Source organism: Typopeltis vanoorti, chromosome 13 (genome assembly GCF_054136105.1).
Source record: "Typopeltis vanoorti isolate ZY-2024b chromosome 13, IOZ_Tvanoo_1.0, whole genome shotgun sequence".
Classification (NCBI taxonomy): domain Eukaryota; kingdom Metazoa; phylum Arthropoda; class Arachnida; order Uropygi; family Thelyphonidae; genus Typopeltis; species Typopeltis vanoorti.
Window position 1 is genome coordinate 106,704,795 of NC_143561.1, and position 20,698 is coordinate 106,725,492.

The 20,698-nt window shown below is 36.3% G+C and overlaps 1 protein-coding gene across 2 annotated transcripts in view; it reads left to right on the forward strand.

Annotated features, from left to right (window-relative positions):
• The window catches only part of Cul2 (cullin 2), a 427,362-nt gene that overhangs the window by 374,929 nt on the left and 31,735 nt on the right, over positions 1–20,698 (forward strand). For both annotated transcript variants that reach the window (XM_090403159.1, XM_090403160.1), the window contains one exon: positions 12,853–12,957. In XM_090403159.1, coding sequence (XP_090259285.1) covers positions 12,853–12,957 — 105 coding nt within the window. The remainder of the gene's footprint in view (positions 1–12,852; positions 12,958–20,698) is intronic.

The window sequence follows — 20,698 nt, forward strand, 5'->3', positions numbered from 1 at the left end:
AAATAACCACCATTAGCATCGATCACAGCTTCAATTCTGCTTCGGAACCTCGAACAAGCTGATGCTAGTCTCCCTGGGAAGGGCCGCAAAAACTGTTTTAATTTTATCCATTAACTGGGCTTTTGTATTACTGGAAGTGCGATTGGTGTCTTTTTCAACTGCGCCCCATACAAAATAATCCATGGGGTTAAGGTCTGGGGAGTTTGGAGGCCAAACATTTGGACTGGTGAAGTCGTAGAAATTTTCAGACAACCATTTTTGACTTTTCCCAGAGGTGTGGCAAGGGGCCGAATCCTGCTGCCATACATACGGCCTACCATTGGCTACCCTTGTTATCCAGGGCTTGACTACAGTTAGCAACTCCACGAACAAAGCCCGAATTCCAATGCCAGGGTTCTTCAACACCTGTTCCTGCAGATTTGCGAGGAATTCTGCTGTACGAACGCAATCAGATCGTCTGCTAGGGATCTTTCTTCTTGCTACATCCTCGTAGTCACCATTGCAAGTCTCTAGTTCATGCCTGATTGTTTTTACTGTATTCAGGGAGCATTGGGCAGCAGTCGTAATATCCTTATTTTGATGGCGGGCACGAATCATCATGATACAAGTTATTCTCTTCCATGATTCAGGTGGGTTCCAGCTATCCATCCTTTCTGACATCTTGTATATGAATGAAGAAGGGTCCAAACTTTTAAATGAAGAGAAGTGTGTGTTAATACATGTAACTTACGGAAAAATATAATTAATTATAAATATGTCAAATTTATCCCGAACACCCTGTATATATATATATATAATACTAAATCCCAAATTGCCAGCCCATCCTCGTTCGTTCAGTATCCAAGTAGATACCCAACAGGGTGCACCACGAGAAGGTGAGGATTGGACATTAGGTCAGAAGCCCTGGTCGGTTCTCACACATTCCTTTAAAGGCTATGTGGAGGTCTCCTCTCAGTTATACAGCTTTGACCCTTAAACCCCATTGTCCAGTTCCCCATTCTCATATTTGCCCACATTAGTCTACTTGAGACTGACTGCCAATCTTCTTGAATGGCAGTCAGTCTCAAGTAGACTAATGTGGGCAAATATGAGAATGGGGAATTGGACAATAAGACTTATTTGTGCCTATGGTCCCACAGAAGGTTCTACTAAGGTAGAAGTAGAGGAATTTTTTGAGGCTTTAGAAAAAGCAACTGATACAATGAAAAAGGAAAAGTTGGTCCTTGTTGGGGATCTAAATAGCAGAGTAGGAAATGATTGTGAGACATACAAAAATATTTTGGGAAACTTTGGAGAAAAGAGCAAAGCTAATAATAATGGCAAATATCTGTTGGATTTCTGCTCAGGACATGGACTGGTTATTACTAACACCATGTTCCAACATAAAAATGTGCACAAATTCACATGGAGAGAAGAAGCTAGGAATAAGAAAAGTCTCATTGACTATGTTATTGTTGATAGTGATGTTTTCTCCCTGGTGCAGGACACCAGAGTGTACAGAGGATTTGAAATTGGAAGTGATCACTATTTAGTCTTGAGCAGGATAAAATTGAATTTTATATTGAAAAGAATAACATTTAAGAAAGTTTTAAAGCGAATAAAAGTTGAGCAGCTCTCAGATGTGAACTGTAGACTAAAATACACAAAGATTATTGAAGAATAATTGAAAGAGTTTGAAAACAGGAATCAAACCTTGGAGATTCATTGGCAAACTCTGAAGAAAACATTGATTGATTCTGCCAGAGAGGCATGTGGTGAGGTTGTGTGCAAGGATAAAAAAATCAGAACTCCCTGGTGGACACAGGAAGTTAAAGAGGCAGTGAAGGAAAAGAAGAAAGTATATCAAAAGTTCCTGGCAAATAAGTCAGCTTTTACTCTTACAGAATACAGAAACAAATGTAAGAAAGCTAAACAAAAGTCATGGGAGGACTTCGGTAAGAATCTAGAAAATAAATATCAAGAAGGTGGCAAAATATTCTGAGGTTGTTGAAGAAGCTTAGGAATGGAGGAAAGAGTGGTGTAAAAGGAGTTAGAGATGATAAAGGTGACATGAAAACAGGAGAAAAAGATATCCTTGAAGTATGGAGTAATTAGTTTGAAAAACTGCTAAATGAAACAAGCAGTGATGACAGCACAGTGATAAAAAACACTGACCAGGTATGCACTCAGGAATCCATATCCATACTTGAAGTAGAAAAAGCCATCAAAGGCTTGAAATGTGGAAAGGCAGCAGGAGTAGATGATATTCGACCAGAAATGCTTTAATATGGTGGTATAAGAGTCTTACAGTGGCTGCACTGCATAGTTCAGAAAGCCTGGACAGAGGGACGAATTCCCGATGATTGGAGTAGAGCTCTCATAGTACCCATATATAAAAAGGGAAATAAAATTGAATGTGAGAATTACAGAGGTATTTCCCTACTGAGTGTTCCTGGCAAGATCTATGCAACTATACTTGAGAAACGGTTGAGAAGTATTGTGGAATAAAAGCTTGGTGAAGAACAAGCTGGATTCAGGCCAAATAGAAGCTGTCAAGAGAGAAGCTATTCAATACGCTGCAGTTATATGGTGTCGATTGGGCATTATATGGAGCAATACTTTGTCTTTATTTGAGTTGTAAGTCAGCAGTTAGAATTGAAGGAAGTACAGGAAGATGGTTTAATGTTAAATCTGGTGTGAGACAAGGATGTACATTATCCCCTCTGTTATTCATTATCTATATGGATCACATTATAAAGGAATGTGGTGTTAAACCTGATATCAAAATTGGAGATGTTAATGTCAGCTCTTTGCTTTATGCCAATGATGTTATACTTCTAAATAAATCCGCTTCAAGTCTGCAAGATTCTCTGACTAAATTGAATAGCTGTTGTAATAGATATGGTATGAAGGTCAGCAATAAAAAGACAAAGACAATGAAAATAGGCAGAATCATTGGAACTGTCAACTGTGTTGTGAATGGAGAACCTGTGGAACAAGTAAAACATTTCAGCTACTTAGGCACGATTTTTACTGAAGATGGTAAATTAAATATAGAAATAGACAACAGAATCAGCAAAGCTGGTATGGTTGGAAGTCAGTTGAATAAATTCATATGGAATAAGAAAGAAATTAGTTGGAACACTAAATTAGCTGTATACAAGACAGTGTTCAAACCAGTTTTAACTTATGGATCTGAGAGCTGGATCAGAAGTAAAACACTTGACCAAAGACTAGAGACCGCAGATATGAGAGTCCTGAGAAAGATTAGAGGTGTGAACAGATGGCATCAATGGCAATATCATTAAAAATGAGGATATTAGGAAAGAACTTGACATTGTTAGCATCCAGGAATGCGTTAGCAGAGCTAATCTCAGGTGGTATGGTCACTTAAATAGAATGGGAGAGGAAAGATTAGCAAAACAAGTGTTCTCTGCCAGGTTGGCAGGAAAACGACCCAAAGGAAGACCAAGATATAGGTGGATTGATACGGTACAAAGTGCCTTAGACGATAGAAATATAAGATCTGATAATGTTGGAGTCTTGACAAGTAACAGACTGATTTGGAGGAAAATTGTAGATTGGAAGTTAGTAATGATGTAATTTTTTCATGTAGTACTGTCATATCCTGTACACCCCTTGATGGTACATGGTAGGAATTTGATGATGATGGTCATGAAGTCTGATGTTGACCACTCCATCTGTTGTATGATAACATCTTTTTATTTGTGATGCTTTTAGTGGTTACTTTTTTGTGAAGACCATCAGGCAAAAAAGTGATTTTTCTAGAGGTGTGAAAAAGAAAGAGTACCATTTTAGTAATGTAATAGTAAATGTTACTTAGCCTTTTATTGTATTTTATGTCATTCTAACCCAGAAGAAGCCACAAGTATTACTGGCACCTAGTAGGCTTTCATTATATTGTTTATGACCAAATAAACCCAATGTATTTTCTTTTAAGAAATATACTTCTTCTTTGCATGAAACATTAAGGAGAGAATGGGACTGGACTATCCACAAAAACATTTCCCTCCTTGTAAGCAACCCGATCCCATTTTGACAAGTCCTCTTTACCAAGACAGCAGCAGTTGCCATCCACCTAAGTAGGACGGTATTACAATAGTCTGCATTTATCTACCATGGAAGATAATTCCCAGGTTGACTTTGATGATCTCATTGTACATTTGCCACCTATCATTCTCATTATGGATGATTTAATTTCATCAGTGGGTAGGCCAAACAGTAATATTAGGAAAGAGGGATGTAATCAATCTAAATATGTTCTTCAACCATCTTCCTGCTGTTTAAATGGGAAATAGAAAACATTTGTAGGAAGGCTCGTTTTCTTATAATATCCAGTTTTACACCACCATGTACTCCATTATGACGTGGTGGAAAATCGATCATGCCGACTACAATAGTCAGCTATGCTTTATTCATAGAAGCAATGAATCACTTTAGAGTGAATATAATATAGGCTACTATGACCACAATACCAAAAATATTAATTTAATTTCCTATAGTTTGCAGGGGGAGTGGGAGTGAAAATCAGCTTGATGTTTTTATACAACAACCAGGTTGTGCAAAAACAAAAGTCGCCTTAAAAATAAATCTTGAGGCAACTTTTGCAGATACCCTCAATGAATTTAATTGCTGTCAAATGTGATACATATGTCATCACAGATCAGAGCGCCAAAAAGAACTCTTTGATCCTGTTATTATAACCATGTCAACCAACACCAAAGCAGAGTGGGACAAGATGCAGTAAATCAAAGTCAGTCACTTACAATCCTGGAACACAATGGATAGGTAGTTCCTGATTGAAAAGGTGTTCCTCTCTAAGAGACAGATTTCTCAAAACATTGACGAAATCATACTCCCTTGAGTTCTTAGTTTTAAAAATGCAAAGTATCAAAATATAAAATCCTGTTTTCTTTGAATCTGTAACCCTACAAAAACTGTTTAAGAAAACTAAAAATTATTCTTCAAGCTCTGCACATGCTGTGGGATCTGGTGACATTTATTATGAAATGGTTAAACATCTGTCACTATATTCCTTGGATCAGCTGCTCTGCTTCTGCCCAACATCTTCTGTGAGGATGAATTTCTGGATTCATTTGTAAAAGGCAATTATTGTTGCCTTTCCAAAGACAGATAAAGATCCAGAAATTCCAACAAATTGTCTTTGTTAGCTCTAACTGCTTTAAAAATAGTTGCCTCTCATTGTACAATTTCTAGAGAGCAATAGTTTTTTCTTCTCCCAAGATGCAATTTGCTTTTTATAAAAATCAGTCCAGATTAGATCATTTAATCAGAGGAACATCTATCAGAGATTCATTTCCTTAAAAATTAGCATTAGTATCAGTTTTATTGGACAAGGAAATTAATATGATACAACTTGAAGATTTATTATACTAAAAGACTTATACAAGTTTGATCTGAGCGAATTGTCTTTTTTTTTTTTTTTTAATTTAATCTTTGAAGTGGGATCTACCTTCTCCCAACTTTTTTACCAAGAGGAAATTCTGCTAATTTATTTCAAATGTCACACTCTGCAATTAGTCATCTCGGTACAGAACAGTTTTTTCTATCTATAAACAAACCATCTGAATTAATGACTTTATTACCATCTTTAGTCATCCATGCAATATGATAGTCATAGAAATTGTAACAAGCCATTGACCATCTTTCTTCCTTGGTGTTTGCAAATGGGTTTAGGTTTTCACAACAGAAATCATTTGTGTACATTTTTCCTGCAAGCTATAATTCCATGTGTAATCCAAGCACAAAGTTCTAGAACTCAGTTGATTAAAAAAAAATTTCTGCCTTACATGTGATAACTAAGAGTTAAGAGCTGGGGAGCATCGAACATCCTTCATGCCCTATCTTCTTGCTTTTGGGGATAACAACTGTTTATTCCATCTGTTCTGAGCACTTGTGTTCAAAACCTGATTATAGATCACAGGTCTAAGACTATCAGAAACAGTTCTAACTACCGTATATTATCGCGTATAATGCGAACTAGAAATTTTGTTTGAAAACTTGCCCTAAAATGCCATGTCCACGTATAATGTGATCTATTATAATACAGCTATATTGCCTGCTTCAGTTTAGGAGTGCCCCTGTTTAAATGTCATTGGCTATTTACTCATGGGTTCTTAGGGCATTATGAGTGTAGATGTACTAAAAAGTATATGTAGCTTAAGGAATAGAAATTGCACATACCTTTTTCTGGGTGTTGTGGCTTTTCCTCTGTCTGCGATGTCGAGAACTGCAGAGTGTGTGTGTGGTGGGGGGGGGGGGGTAGGCAGTTTGGTAGAATAAGTTAGAAAAACCCGGGTTTTTTTCGTAATATATAGAAACATATACTTTTATATAGGGTGGGGAAAAAAGTGAAAGGGTTAATTTTTTAAAATAAGGAGGGGGAAGGGGAAAGGTGGTTGACGGGGTGTGGACCGTTTCGACTATTCGTGGTCATCATCGGAACATATTGGGAAAGCACTTTCCCAATGGCCGTTTCATCCATATTGCCAATTTGGGAAAGTTTATATCCGTGACACTTCCGTAATTTTATGATAAATTTAAGGAAGGACTGAACTTTTTCTTCAAGCTGCTTTGGTAACTTCTGCACAATTTTTGTTCGGTGTCGTAATGTTAATGTTTACATTCCATAAATCTGCACCACCCAGGCAAGAAAAGATGAAATACCTGGTGTGTCCTTGAATTTACCATTCTTGAGTTGTAGAGCTCGAAAATGAATCGTATTTCTTGTTACTATAATGCCATCTTGTCGTTGCATCAAAATCCATTCATTTAGCTCTTTGAGTTCTGGAAAGGATACTACATCTCCATGACGGGCACGTTTCATTTTGGGAATTTTTTCAAGACTGTCTTTTTGCTTACGCCAAAGTCTAATATTACTCTCTACTATTACACCAAATTCTCTCATAGCAACACTGTTATTATGTTCTTCTGCAAACTGCACAACATGCAATTTAAATCCTGCTTCAAAAGATGAATGTTTATGTTTCTGTTGGCTCATTTTCAGGCTAGGTTTGTTTAACGAATAATATTTAAAATGAACTCTGGTTAAACCGATATACCTAACAGTGCTCTATCTATCTCACTGTGCTCTTATCATTCGGCGACCGAGCGCATTTATGTGCAGATACAATGTGCGCTCGGTTGCCAAATGCAAGTGGGTCGAGTAGATTTGGTTGCATAGGCAGTAGGTAGTATATATTGTGTGTGCAAGTCTAATAAGACGTTATATTTTTTAGGATCTGCATATAATGCGAACCCCTAACTTTAAGTAGTATTTTTTTACCATAAATTTTTCGCATTATACGCGATAATATACTGTACTCTCCACTGGTTGGACTCTATCCATCATCTTACAATTGGAAATGCAATAGCTACATTTAGAACATCACCTATCCCTAGTCTTTATTTCAAAGTGTATGCACAATCACTGCTGTTCTGATGCACCCGTCTGCAATATACACTGAAAATAAAATCTCTGCTATTCCATTCTACGAGTACATGGACAACTATTTATCCATGTTGGGGGAAACCGGCATAACACTCATTGCTGTCCTACAGCCTCTGTTCTTCATATCCAATAATTATTACAATTATAGACATCATAGCAGCCATATACACACACATCACAAAACAAATTTCCACCTTGGTATTGCCTACATTCCACCTCTTTAAAATGCACATGGAGTACTCTGATTTTCTATCTGTATACATAGATGGTTCAAAATTAGAGGTGTTAGTGGAGTTGCTGCTGCTGTCTTTCCCAGACAGCATGATATCTACATGAATCACATTGAAATGCAGCAACTATGAATAGAGTTTGCATTAATTGCATAAGACAAATGCTACTAGAGATGTATCATTTACATAGGTTTATTAACCTTGCTACATGGTCTGGTATACCATCATTCACGGGTGTCTTTAATCCATCATCTGTTAAATCAGATCTGGAAGCTCCACTTGGATGTTCATCTATATTGTATCTGAAGTCACACTGATGTCAAGGGAAATGAAATTAGATACTGTATCTAAGTCAGTTTCTCCCCTACAAGATCATCTACCTGTTCCTACACTGATTACAGGATGAACATCATGGAAAGGAGACTGTGACACTCCAATCTATGCTGGAACCATAGAGAGGTTCTTCTTGCTTTACTCTGCATAGGCTGTAGTTATCTCACATGCCTTTCTGTTTGCAAGGTGATGACATTGCCATGTGTGAATAGCACAGATGCCCGAAGTGCAAATACACTTGCACTTGTCACAGAACATGTTACAATCAAATCACCAGTGGAAACATTTTATATTTACCTACATGTACTTTCTGGAATGCAAAAACCTCTGAAGGTTTTTCATTTGAAGGTGAATTAGCTGGTCTCATATGGAGGTGGCAGGGTTTTTCCTCTCAAATGTTTTTTTTTTTTCAGCAAGAACATACAATTGACAGACATTCTCAGGCCTAATGGCCTCAGTTACCTCAGCTGTAATTGCAAAACAACTTCAACCCTGTTTATCCTTTACCAACATTTACCTACTCCTTTTAATAATAAAAGGTACTAGAATATTTTAAACGATTAATAGTTAGAAAAGCAAAATCAGAATATTAGAGAAAATTGGCTGAGCAGGCCATAACGAAATCCCAAAGTATTTGGTTATATTACAGGGCAAAAAAAAAAGAATGATTATGTAGCAGTAGTATTGCTTTGGAGAATACTGTGGATGGAGGACATATTGAAAGTTTGTCTGGTTTATTTACCACATGGATACTGTTTGTTGAACAAGAGTGAAATCGAAAGTTTCTTGGAGGAAAAAACCATGCCACCTTCAATTGAGAAGCCTTTATAAAGATTCTGTGCATCCTGAACTGGATTTGGACCAATATCTTTCCAACCAAAGGACTTCAGGGGAATGGGGGAGCCCTCTCCCCATCCTCCTGGCCCTCGGAAGACCTATCCATGGAATTCTAGTGGACCTAATTATTTTGGAGATTGATTTGGATACACCTTTGACATATGAGATGACAATATGGTTGTTATTCTCCCTGAACTGAGATGTTGAAGATGGAGGAACTCAATAATTGTTGATATCTTTGTTGATGAATGACTGAAGCTGAGCTCTCTCTCTCTCTTTGTTCCACTGAAACAGTGTTAACACATGTCATATCAATTCCATCTTCCTGTCTAATAGTTTCCAATTACAGCTCTGTATCATGGCTTGCATTATCTTTTTCTTCTTCCTTTACATATTAGGCCACTAGGTCTAATACATCCTTATTACAATTCAAAACCGGAAATCCCATGGAATAGGTTGGTCAATCCTTATTCCCGGAGTGTAGTTGCATGAGTTCGCGGGAACGGTTTGCCTGTTCTTGGGGACGAAAAATCCAAATTTCGGGTGAAAAAAAAGCTCCCTACCTCTGTATGAAGACCAACTAACTCACCTTTCGTCAAAAGAGACCAGATAAAGGTTCCTCACGTCACAGACAGGAATCGAACCCACGTCTTTCCAACTTCTATAGCTCATTCAGTCTATACTAAATGAGCTATAGAGGCATGCATTATGGCTATATTAAATTCCAGATACTATATATCACTAAAAAGTAGCGTATGGAAGAGAAGAATCCAGGAGAAAGCAGGTGACTAGTGGTGTGTTGCAAGGCACTGTGCTTAGACCATTACTGTATAATTTGTAGATTAAATGATATAGAAAATAATTTTAAGGGAAATATTCATTTGTCTGCTAATGACACAAAATTAGATAGAGTAAAAGTAGAGTCTTAGTTTTTGCAAATGCGGACTAGTCCACATCACCTTCATGACATCATCCAAACATGGTATTCTTAGGAAGAATATTGAAGTTTTACATAAAAGTGGAATGTTTATACAAAGAGAGCTGTAAAACTGAGAGACATTATCCCAGTCTAAATAAATATGTTGGGATTGTATTCCTGTTTATCAGAAATTGTTTTCTTTAGCATGGTTCACCCAGTTATTTTTTATTTTAAACGACACAAACTGGCACAGATTGGAATGTGCAGCTGTACAATATTAATGGCAATAAAATTCACTTAGCACCATTTCACATTGTCAAATCTTCATTTTTGTTTATAATAAATTTAGTTTAATCCTTTATCCAAGTGTGAGCAAACAAAGTTTGCACCTGAAAATATCTTCAGGACTGAGTATGGCGTTGTACTACCTTACTGGGGTAAGGTAGTACAACACCGGGCAACTTGTAGCAAAGGTGAGCCAAGCTAAACAACACTCCTATCCCAGTATCTCCCATAATGCAAAACACATCTCCTTGCGGTTATGTAAAATGTTATACATTAAGGGATTGGCCACTACTCAGACTAGTTTCGACCTTTATTGAGGTCTCTTCAGTGGGAGCCAGGCCCAGAGGTGGAGATACCAGGCAGAAGTAATAGCAAGGTCATCATTACCTATAGGAGTTGCCAAAAGGTGTGCCACCTTTTTTATTAACTGGATTCAGAGAAAGATGTTGAAAGTTTGTTTTTCACTTGGTTAGACTATAATAAATTTAGTTTAATCCTTTATCCAAGTGTGAGCAAACAAAGTTTGTGCCTGAAAATATCTTCAGGACTGAATATGCTGTTGTACTACCTTGGTTGCATTCATTTTTGTTTATTTCTGCCTTTACTCCAGATACTCTCAATACTTTGACAACTATTTGATGTAAAATAAATAATTTCACTTAAGTTTTCCATTATTATTATTGTACAGGCACCTCATCATGGGAGACCCAAACTAGCCATACAATATCTATCATACCATTCCTTCAACCCATTAATAGATATTGTATGGATAGTTTGGGTTTCCCATGATGAGTCTCCATGGAGGTTCCTGTACAATAATAATAGTGGGAAACTTAAGTGGAATGAATGAATGGAATGGCAACCCATTCCATTCATTCATTCTCCAAGCAAAAAATCTGGTCCTCACATCCCTACTAGCCAACAAACCCTCATACTACTTACCATCTTGGTCGCTAACCTCTGGACCCTCTCTACCACTTTATCCCTGAGAAACCCAGGTGACTAGAACTGAGCACAGTAATTCAGATGTGGATGTATCAGGGCCTTATAAAGAGGAATAACTTATCTCTACATGTTAGTGTGTTCTTCAATAGCCAACTAATCCTATGAGCTACCTTGGCAACCTTAGCAATATGTCCTCTAAACATCATCTTTCTCTCTGTCTACTACCATTCCCCCCCCCCCATTTCTAGCTTCATCTATTTCCTGGAGTACAATTCCATCAATGTGGTACACAGCTTGTAATCTGTTTATCCCAAAATGTGTAACTTGATATTTCTCCACATTAAACTGATAGCCATTAATCCTTTGCCCATATTGACAGTCTATTTAAATATCCAGCAAGCTCTCTGCTATTTTGCATCACCAGCAAATAACTAAATATTTCCATTCAGGTTATTTCTTATATCATTTATCAAATTAAACAACAGTGGTCCTGGAACTGAAACTTGCAGCACACCAATAGTTACCTGCTTTCACCTGGACTCTGCTCCTCCATATACAACTTTTTGATATCTTTCCTGCAGCCACTCTTATCCACACGACCAGTGTCATATCCATCCCCATTTATTCTAATTTGTATAATAGGATTCCATGTGTTATTCTGTTAAATGCCTTTGCAAAATCTAGCAGAATCATTGTGTAGCCATTCCCTTTATCCAAATTAGCTGTTACTCTATAAAAAAAGATAGTAAATTACTAAAAAGCATGACCAACCCTTCACAAAGCTTTGTGCCACTTATTCCTGAATTCTCTTTTCGACTAACTTTTCCAGTACTTTTACCACCACCACCACTCCCTGAGATACTGGGAACTGTTCGGTCTCTAATTTTCTACTATAGTTCTAAAACTCCTTTTCCACTTCCTTGGAACTCTGCCAGAGATCAGACTTAATTTAAAGAGTCTAGTCAGAGGCATTGCCAGTTCCCTTGCATATTCTCATAAAACACGAGGTGATATGCTATCTAATACCACAGCTGTATTTATATTGAGATTCCGCAATATCCTAAGAGCTTCCAATTCATTCACCTCGCTTCCCACATCAGTCTCTTGTCATGTGTGTCATAGCAGTTATTTCGTTTGGATGATATATGCTTCCAAAGTGGTTGTGGTCACTCAGTCATTCTTCCTCTTACTTGCCACATAACAAAAGAACTGTTTGGGATTACCTTTGACCTGCTTGGCTCATTTGTCTTCCTTACCATACTGATCACCTTTCTCCTTATATACCCTCCACATTTTTTTTTTTTTTTTCCAGCTCATGCAATGGTACTAATCCATTTAACTCCTGCCTGATTAATCCTTCTGACTTTAGATATACAATCTGATATTGCTTCCTCCAGATGCCACTTAACCATCTCCTATGCACTATTAACATCCTTCCTTTGCTGGTGTGTATACCATGGTACAGCTTCAAGCTTCCTCCTAAGCTTATAATCACCTACTTTATTTATTTATTTAAATTTGTTCTATAGAATGTTAAAATTATATTTTAATAAGATTTTTTTTTATTCTAATATCAGAAAGTATCACCTCGTGACCAAAATTAGAAATGCTGAACAAAAAAAAGCATTAGTCACACACAAAACTTTCTTTGTTGAGATCTTGAACTGATTTAAAAGAAAGAAGATTTAAACTTTTATATCCTGTTTGCTCAGTTTTCTTATTTGTTTTAAATACTCTTTTTTTTTTAATTTTTGCTTTTTTTATGTAACATGTGTGTTATGCTTCAATACCTCATAAAATGTTTTTTTTTAACAAAAATTGATTTCTTACAGGATGGTCCTCTAAGTTTGAACAGTGTTTTAACGTTAAACAAGAATTATTCAAATAAGCGAACAAAATTCAAAATTACTACCATTGTTCAAAAGGAAACTGCCCAGGTAATACTATTTTATATATAATATTATGCAATTTTATAACAAGAATGTAATATGGTTCAGAACATGGTTCTTAACACTGTCTTCAATAACATAGTGGGGAAATAAGGGGGCAGAAAAAGAATGTGAGGAGCAACTATTTTTTGGGAGCCAAGTAGTCATCTTTGTCAGATGACAGTATAACAGCTTTGATACTGTAGTTCAGTCCTTTATTTATTTATTTTTTAAATATCTTATGTCTTTACTATATATTGATTTTTATAGTTGATTTCTCATTTTTAAAATGGCTGAAATCGATATTCCTTTTTTTAATGAGATTTCTAAAAATTAGTGATAATAATAAAAGAGAGAAACAAATAATCATCTGTCTTTTCTCTTAAATCAGTATTCATTTTGATAAATTATGTAGACTACAGCCGTGTTAAGAATAATTACTTTCGTTTCTCAATGTTTTTACCTTCATATTAAGGTTATCATCTGGAGTGCACGCATGCACACACGTTACATTTCAAACAGTATGCCAAAGTGAAAGTGATTTGATCAACTTTTCTACTAGCCTGACCTCTAGTGGAAATTTTTTTTTTTTTTTAAACCTACTCCAAAGCTGCTGCTACTGCTTCTTTTCAGCAATTTTCTGTCCACTGCTGGACGAAGGCCTCCTCCAGTTCTTTCCACCTTTCTCTGTTCTTTGCAGTGGTTGACCAATTTTTTCCCAACAAATTTTGACAGTTCATCACTCCGCCTTCTTTTATGATGTCCTCAGCCTCGTTTCAGTTCTTTTGGAATCCAGTTTGTTAGTATAGCGGTCCATTGTTCATCTTCTCTCCTGGATAGATGTCTGGTCCATTTACATTTTAGTCGCTTATAGTGAAGAATGATGTCAGGATTGTGAGTTTGGCTTCTTATCCAGGTGTTTCGCTTATTATCTTTTAATGTGATGCCTACCATCAACCTCTCCATTTTTCTTTGAGTTGTTAGTTTATTTGCCAGTGCTTTTCTTAGCGACCAAGTTTCACAACCATATGTGATGACTGGAAGTATACACTGGTAAAATGTCTTCCTTTTTAAACAGAGTGGGACATCATTGTTTTGAAAAATGCTTTTCAATTTTCTGAATGCATCCCCAGGCAAGTCTAACTCTCCTATTTATTTCCTTTTGGAATCCACAATTTAGATCAATGAGATTACCTAAGTATGTATATGAAGAGACTCTTTCCAAGAAATTGTTTTCTATTATTATGTTTTTGGTTGTTACAAAATGTTACTCCAAAGCTATATCCCATTTATTTAAACATGGTCAGAGAACAAATGCATATTAATGAAAAAAACGAATTTATAATTTCAAAATTATTTTTATTTTTCAACATAATCTCCCTTAAGACTAATACATTTATTCCAGTGATGCTCCAGCACCATTATCCCTTCCCTGTAGTTGTTCTCAGTAAGATCTGCAAAATACCCTTCTACAGCTGCAATCACCTCTTGATTCGAAGAAAAACTGACCAGCAAGGAATAGTTTTAGTTTTGGGAAGAGATAGAAGTCAGAGGAAGCCAAATCTGGGGGAATAGGGTGGATGTTCCAACAATTCACAGTGCAGATCCCTTAATTTTCCCATTGCCAAAACACCTTTGTGGGCAGGTGCATTGTCCTGATGAAAGATAATTTTTTCCTTCTGCAAACCAGGTCTTTTCTCACAAATTTTTTGTTTAGCCTTGTTAAAAGATCAGAATAATATTCCCCGGTTATTGTTTTATCCTTTTCAAGATAATTAATAAACAAAATGCATCTAGCATCCCAAAACACCAATGCCATGACTTTGGCGCTGAGCAACCGGCTTCTGTCCACTGTTTTTGACTGCTGTTTGGATTTTGCTGTGTAATGGTGAATACAAGTCTCATCCGTAGTAATAAATTGATGCACAAAATCAGTTTTATTCTTGTTAAAATGCCCCAAGCACTGTTCAGAGATTTGTTCAGAGTTCAAAAAACGCAGCACCTATCTTGCACAATGCTTTTTCATTTGCAATTCTTTATGCAAAATATATCATACATGTTCTTTTGAAATGCCTATAGTCTCAGCAATTTCATGCAATTTGACTCGCCAGTATACCACATCGTCCAATACCATATCGTGCACTGGATCAATGAGTTCAGGTGTTACATTTTTTGGATGTCCTTCACGTGGATCATCTTCAAGGCTGGTATGGCCACGTTTAAACTCGGCAGTCCATTTCTTAATTGTCGAAAATGAAGGAAAAGAGTGCCCATAAACTTTTATGAACTCCGAATGAATTTCTTTTGGCGTTAAACCTTCTTTTATAAAGAACTTTATAACTGCACGATATTCACTTTTATCCATTTCAAGGAATACTGACAAAACTTTTGCTTCAGACAGCTGTATAAAACAAATTACTTGATAGATTGACTTGCAATTTCACATGGATGCTTATGACAGATGTACCATTTAAAAAAAATCTTGCTGATAGTGTTGCCATCTGTGGTCGAGGCCAAGAACTTTTCAGACCGCTCTCATACTTTTATTACAGCAGTAGTGGTGGTCCAATTAATAATTTAACATAAATATTTGTTATATTAAGACTAAGATCTTGGATTACTACAGTCCTAATTTATAACTTTTAATGAATTTTTAAAGCAAAAGGTTGTGATTAGAATATGTACTATCCATGTTGGGATTTTTCGACCATCATTATTGTCAAGATTAGGGTTGTTGATTAGAATTTCATGGGCCTCTTTAAATTGGTTCTCATTCCACAATTTTTTGTGATATAATGAACAGGTGCATTTCCAGTCATTTCTATGTAGAGCTGTCCAAACCACGGGCCCATGCAATTTTGTGCTGCCTGCTGGTGGATTTTGATTTTCACAAGCAAAAAAATAAAATAACAATTTGGACCGAATGTGTATTATCTATTTTAAGTCTATCACTAATCGATAATCTCGATGTTGGTTATTCATCATCAAATTCCTGCCATGTACCCTCAAGGGGGGGGGGGGGTGTACAGGATATAATAGTACTACATGAAAAATTTACATCATTACTAACTTCCTATCTACAATTTTCCTCCAAATCAGTCTGTTACTTCTCAAGACTCCAACATTATCACATCTTATATTTCTATTGTCTAAGGCACCTTGTACCGTATCAATACACCGATAGCAAAACAAGTGTTCTCTGGCAGAGAACACTTGTTTTGCTAATCTTTCCTCGCCCATTCTGTTTAAGTGACCTGAGATTATCTGCTAACGCATCCCTGGATGCTGACAATGTCAAGTCTTTCCTAATATCCTTGTTTTTAATATGATATTGCCATTGATGCCATCAGTTCATGCCTCTAATCTTTCTCAGGACTCTCATGTCTGCGGTCTCCAGTTATTGATCCAGTGTTTTACTTCTGACCCAGCTCTCAGATCCATTAGTTAAAATTGGTTTGAACACTGTCTTGTATACAGCTAATTTAGTGTTCTGATTAATTTCTCTCTTATTCCGTATAAATTTATTCAGTTGACTTCCTACCATACCAGCTTTGTTGATTCTGTTGTCTGTTTCCATATTTAATTTACCATCTTCAGTAAAAATCGTGCCTAAGTAGCTGAAATTTTTTACTTGTTCCACAGGTTTTCCGTTCACAACACAGTTGACAATTTCAACGATTCTACCTATTTTCATTGTCTTTGTCTTTTTATTGCTGACCTTCATACCATATCTATTACAACAGTTATTCAATTTAGTCAGGGAATCTTGCAGACTGGCAGCAGATTTATTCAGAAGTATAACATCATCTGCATAAAGCAAAGAGCTGACATTAACATCTCCAATTTTGATATCAGGTTTAATACCACATTCCTTCATAATGTGATCCATATAGATAATGAATAACAGAGGGGATAATGTACATCCCTGTCTCACACAAGATTTAACATTAAACCATCCTGTACTTCAATTCTAACTGCTGACTTACGACTCAAATAAAGACTAAGTATTGCTCCATATAATGCCCCATTGACACCATATAACTGTAGCGTATTGAATAGCTTCTCTCTTGACACCTTGTCATATGCCTTTTCCAGATCAACAAAACTTAAATACAGATCTTGAATAAATACAAAACTTGAATCCAGCTTATTCTTCACCAATCTTTTCTTCCACAGTTCTTCTCAACCGTTTCTCAAGTATACTTGCGTAAATCTTACCAGGAACACTCAAAATACCTCTGTAATTCTCACATTCAGTTTTATTTCCCTATTTATATATTGGTACTATGAGAGCTCCACTCCAATCATCTGGAATTCATCCCTCCGTCCCGGCCTTGTGAACTATGAAGTGCAGCCACTGTAAGACTTTTATACCACCATACTTCAGCATTTCTGGTCGAATATCATCTACTCCTGCTGCCTTTCCACATTTCAAGCCTTTGATGACTTTTTCTACTTCAAGTATGGATATGTATTCCTGATTGTATGCCTGTTGAGTGTTATTTACCACTGTACTATCACCTCATGTTTCATTTAGCAATTACAAAGTGTTTAGCTTTCTTACTTTTGTCTCTGTATTTTCTAAGAGCACAAGCTGATATATTTGCCAGGAACCTTTGATATGCTTTCTTCTTTTCTCTTTAACTTCCTGTTGTTGTGTCCCAATTTACGAATATTCGGCTTTTAACTATCCTTACATGTGAAACTCTACTTGTCTTTGTCCAAATCCTATTTATATACGAGATATCACCCAAATACAAATATTCAAGCTTCTTCTCCCCTTAATGTCCCTAAATATTTATTTTATACTGCGCCCTTCAGGACATTTAGTTTAAGATATAAAATTCAAAAACAAGGAGCAATTACCAAAATATGTGTGTGAAACTAATATGCAGTGGTGACCTTTATCTCGTATCTCAACAAAATTCCCCCCCCCCCCTCCGCGTGATTAGGTTTGTACGTTGTTACAAGTGGTTCATTGAGCGGCAATCTCAGACAATTGTATTTTCAATGAACAAAAGTTTATTGAACTCTTAAACGTGGTACAATTTATTCTTTATCAAGGAGTAACAACAGTTGGTTAATCCTTACTGGTAATTTTCCTTGTTCATCTACTTATATACTGACACCTTTTATAACTATATTCACTTAAAGCAATTAACAGCACTCATTAAAACAAATCTTCTTAGTAATAACTGAATAAATTAATGGATGCAATTCACATAGTTAAACGTTCTTGCTCAGATCAAAGGCTTGTACTATATTTGACATCACTTGACCAATTTAGTATTCTACTAATAACTCTTGAAGTTTTTACGCACAATTGCCTATACTTCCGGCATTTAATTAATCTTTTAGGCACTATATCTCTTAACACGGCTATCGTTTAAATTCAACCTTGCTGCCTCTACTTATTCTCTTAGTTACTCCATGCTAAGTTTCAAGTTTCTGTGTGTCCCTGAAAAGTCGGTCCTGAATTTAAATGCCAACTAAAGTATAGCTAGTCATCCAGTTGTCACCTTGCTACCTTCCATTGCTTTATTTGTTGTTCTACAACTTACTAGCTAACTAGTAAACTTTAATTAGCTACTTGAGTGACTCGCTGTTATCGCACTCTGATTCCCCGAATCAATCTCCTCCGATTCCATCTGAATGAATCATTTTCTCCATTCTTCGCTTATATATCCCTTCTTCTTGCCGAAATTATTCTTGTGCTCTCTTCAACTAAAATCCTTTCCAGCCCTTCAATACTAATTTCTCGCGCACTGTTCTAAACTTGTGCTAGCTATCTTACATACGTCTCCATGACAACCAAAACAAACTATAATAAAACTGAGGTATTGCACGACGTTATACCTCTACATACAGGAACAAATAAGGAATATTTACACTTCAATTAATACGCAGTTAACACTTTCATTGCCAAGCTGAAAATTGGAATTTTGTGCGGAGGCCAAATTTTTATTTTTTTATTTAGTTAGCGACGTCCACGCGATAACGCGTGATCTGCCGTTTGGTGAGAACTCGCATCGCGTGATATCATTCATTGCCAAGCTGAAAATTGGAATTTCATGTGGTGGCCAAAATTTTTATATTTTTTTATTCAGTTAGCAACACCCACGCGATAACGCGTGATCGGCCACCTGGTGAGAACTCGCATCACGCGATATCGCGTGGTTGGCAATGGACATGTTGCATACCAATTCTTTTAATATTAACATAGCAATAAATAAAATGAAACTTAATAATATTTTAATACAGAGTCTTTTCACTATTAATATATATCCTTGATTAAATAATTAAATATCAAATAAACTTAATAGAGGGATAATAGCAAGCTCATGACTGTGCTGCCTTTTTTTTTTTGCCACATGCAAAATAACCAGAACATAAAGCACTGTGATATCGGACAGAAATTTGCCCTGTAAAAGAATTGTCATTGATTTCGGATATTTGTGAAAAGGTCATATGTCAAAACTGACTAATAAATTACCTTTATCGAGTATAATGTCCTTAATTTTGTTTACAGAGCATTGTGTGACTCTTATATAGTAACGGGATTCACTTACTGATGCTAGTTTCTTGGCTAGATGATAACATGCATCTCGTGTTAGAAATATAACTTTCTGACGTGAGATGATTTTTCTGCTTAGACAGAGGGCATTTGTCTTCCCAACACTGTTTCATGCCAAACAGCCAGCAGGTTAGGAAAATCTAAATGCATAATACAATATGATTTTATGGGCTTCTGGGCTGAGTTCCTGTCTTTTAAGTAGTGCAAATATAGGCAATACCATACCAAAGATTACATTCTCATAAGCCCTCAGGAAGATTTAATCTGGCTAAAAAAAAAATAATTGATAGATATATAATATCCTTCATTTAGTTAGTTATCATCTTGCATTATCCACAAAAACAAAAGAAAACAAAGGCAATCATCATCATCACAGTCAGTAGTTTCTCCCCACCCCCTAGGAATATCCAAGTTGTCTATATAATACTACTGTAAGAACCACTGACTACTTACATATTCTACAACTGAAGATGGTTTTTGAAATTTAATGAAATGTTGCTTTGAGATGTTTTTCTACACTTCTAATCATTTCATTGAATTTGTAATTATATTTGGGCAATTTAATTTTAATTGTTTAAAATTAAAGTGCCCATATTCACAGCAATCTATAGAGAGAGAACCAGTAGATGAAATACCCTCAAACTTAGTGGTTACCCTAACCAAATTATGGGGAAGAGATTTTGACAATAAAAAAATTAGTTCAAAAATTATCGATGGGGGAAATATGGTGCTCTGTGTGAGAAAAGATAGTGAATTTTGCATATTACATGAGCTGTAAGGCAGTATAAACAAAGGAGCAAAAATGACTCTACAGTCCTTTAACTTGTGCAAGGGATCTCACTTTGCCTGAATGTGCCTTGCTGCAGCCCCCCCCCCCCATTTCTATAGAAATGGGGGGGTGCAGCACTTCACTAGTGAAGGCTCATAAAGACTACAAAAAGGCCTAATGACACCAAATGCAGTGCAATGCCTAGTTTGTCGATTTGAAGAGACAGGTAGTTTGATAGTCCAGTCAAGAAGAGGGGCATAAATTTGAATTTCTGCAAATGACTGAAGATGCTTAACAATTGCAGTTGTTGAGTAGTCAAATGAGAATGCTGTAGGTTCATGCAGTGCACATGCTGTAGCAAGACAGATTTGCTATACACGATGCTATGAAGAACTTTGCGTAAAGTA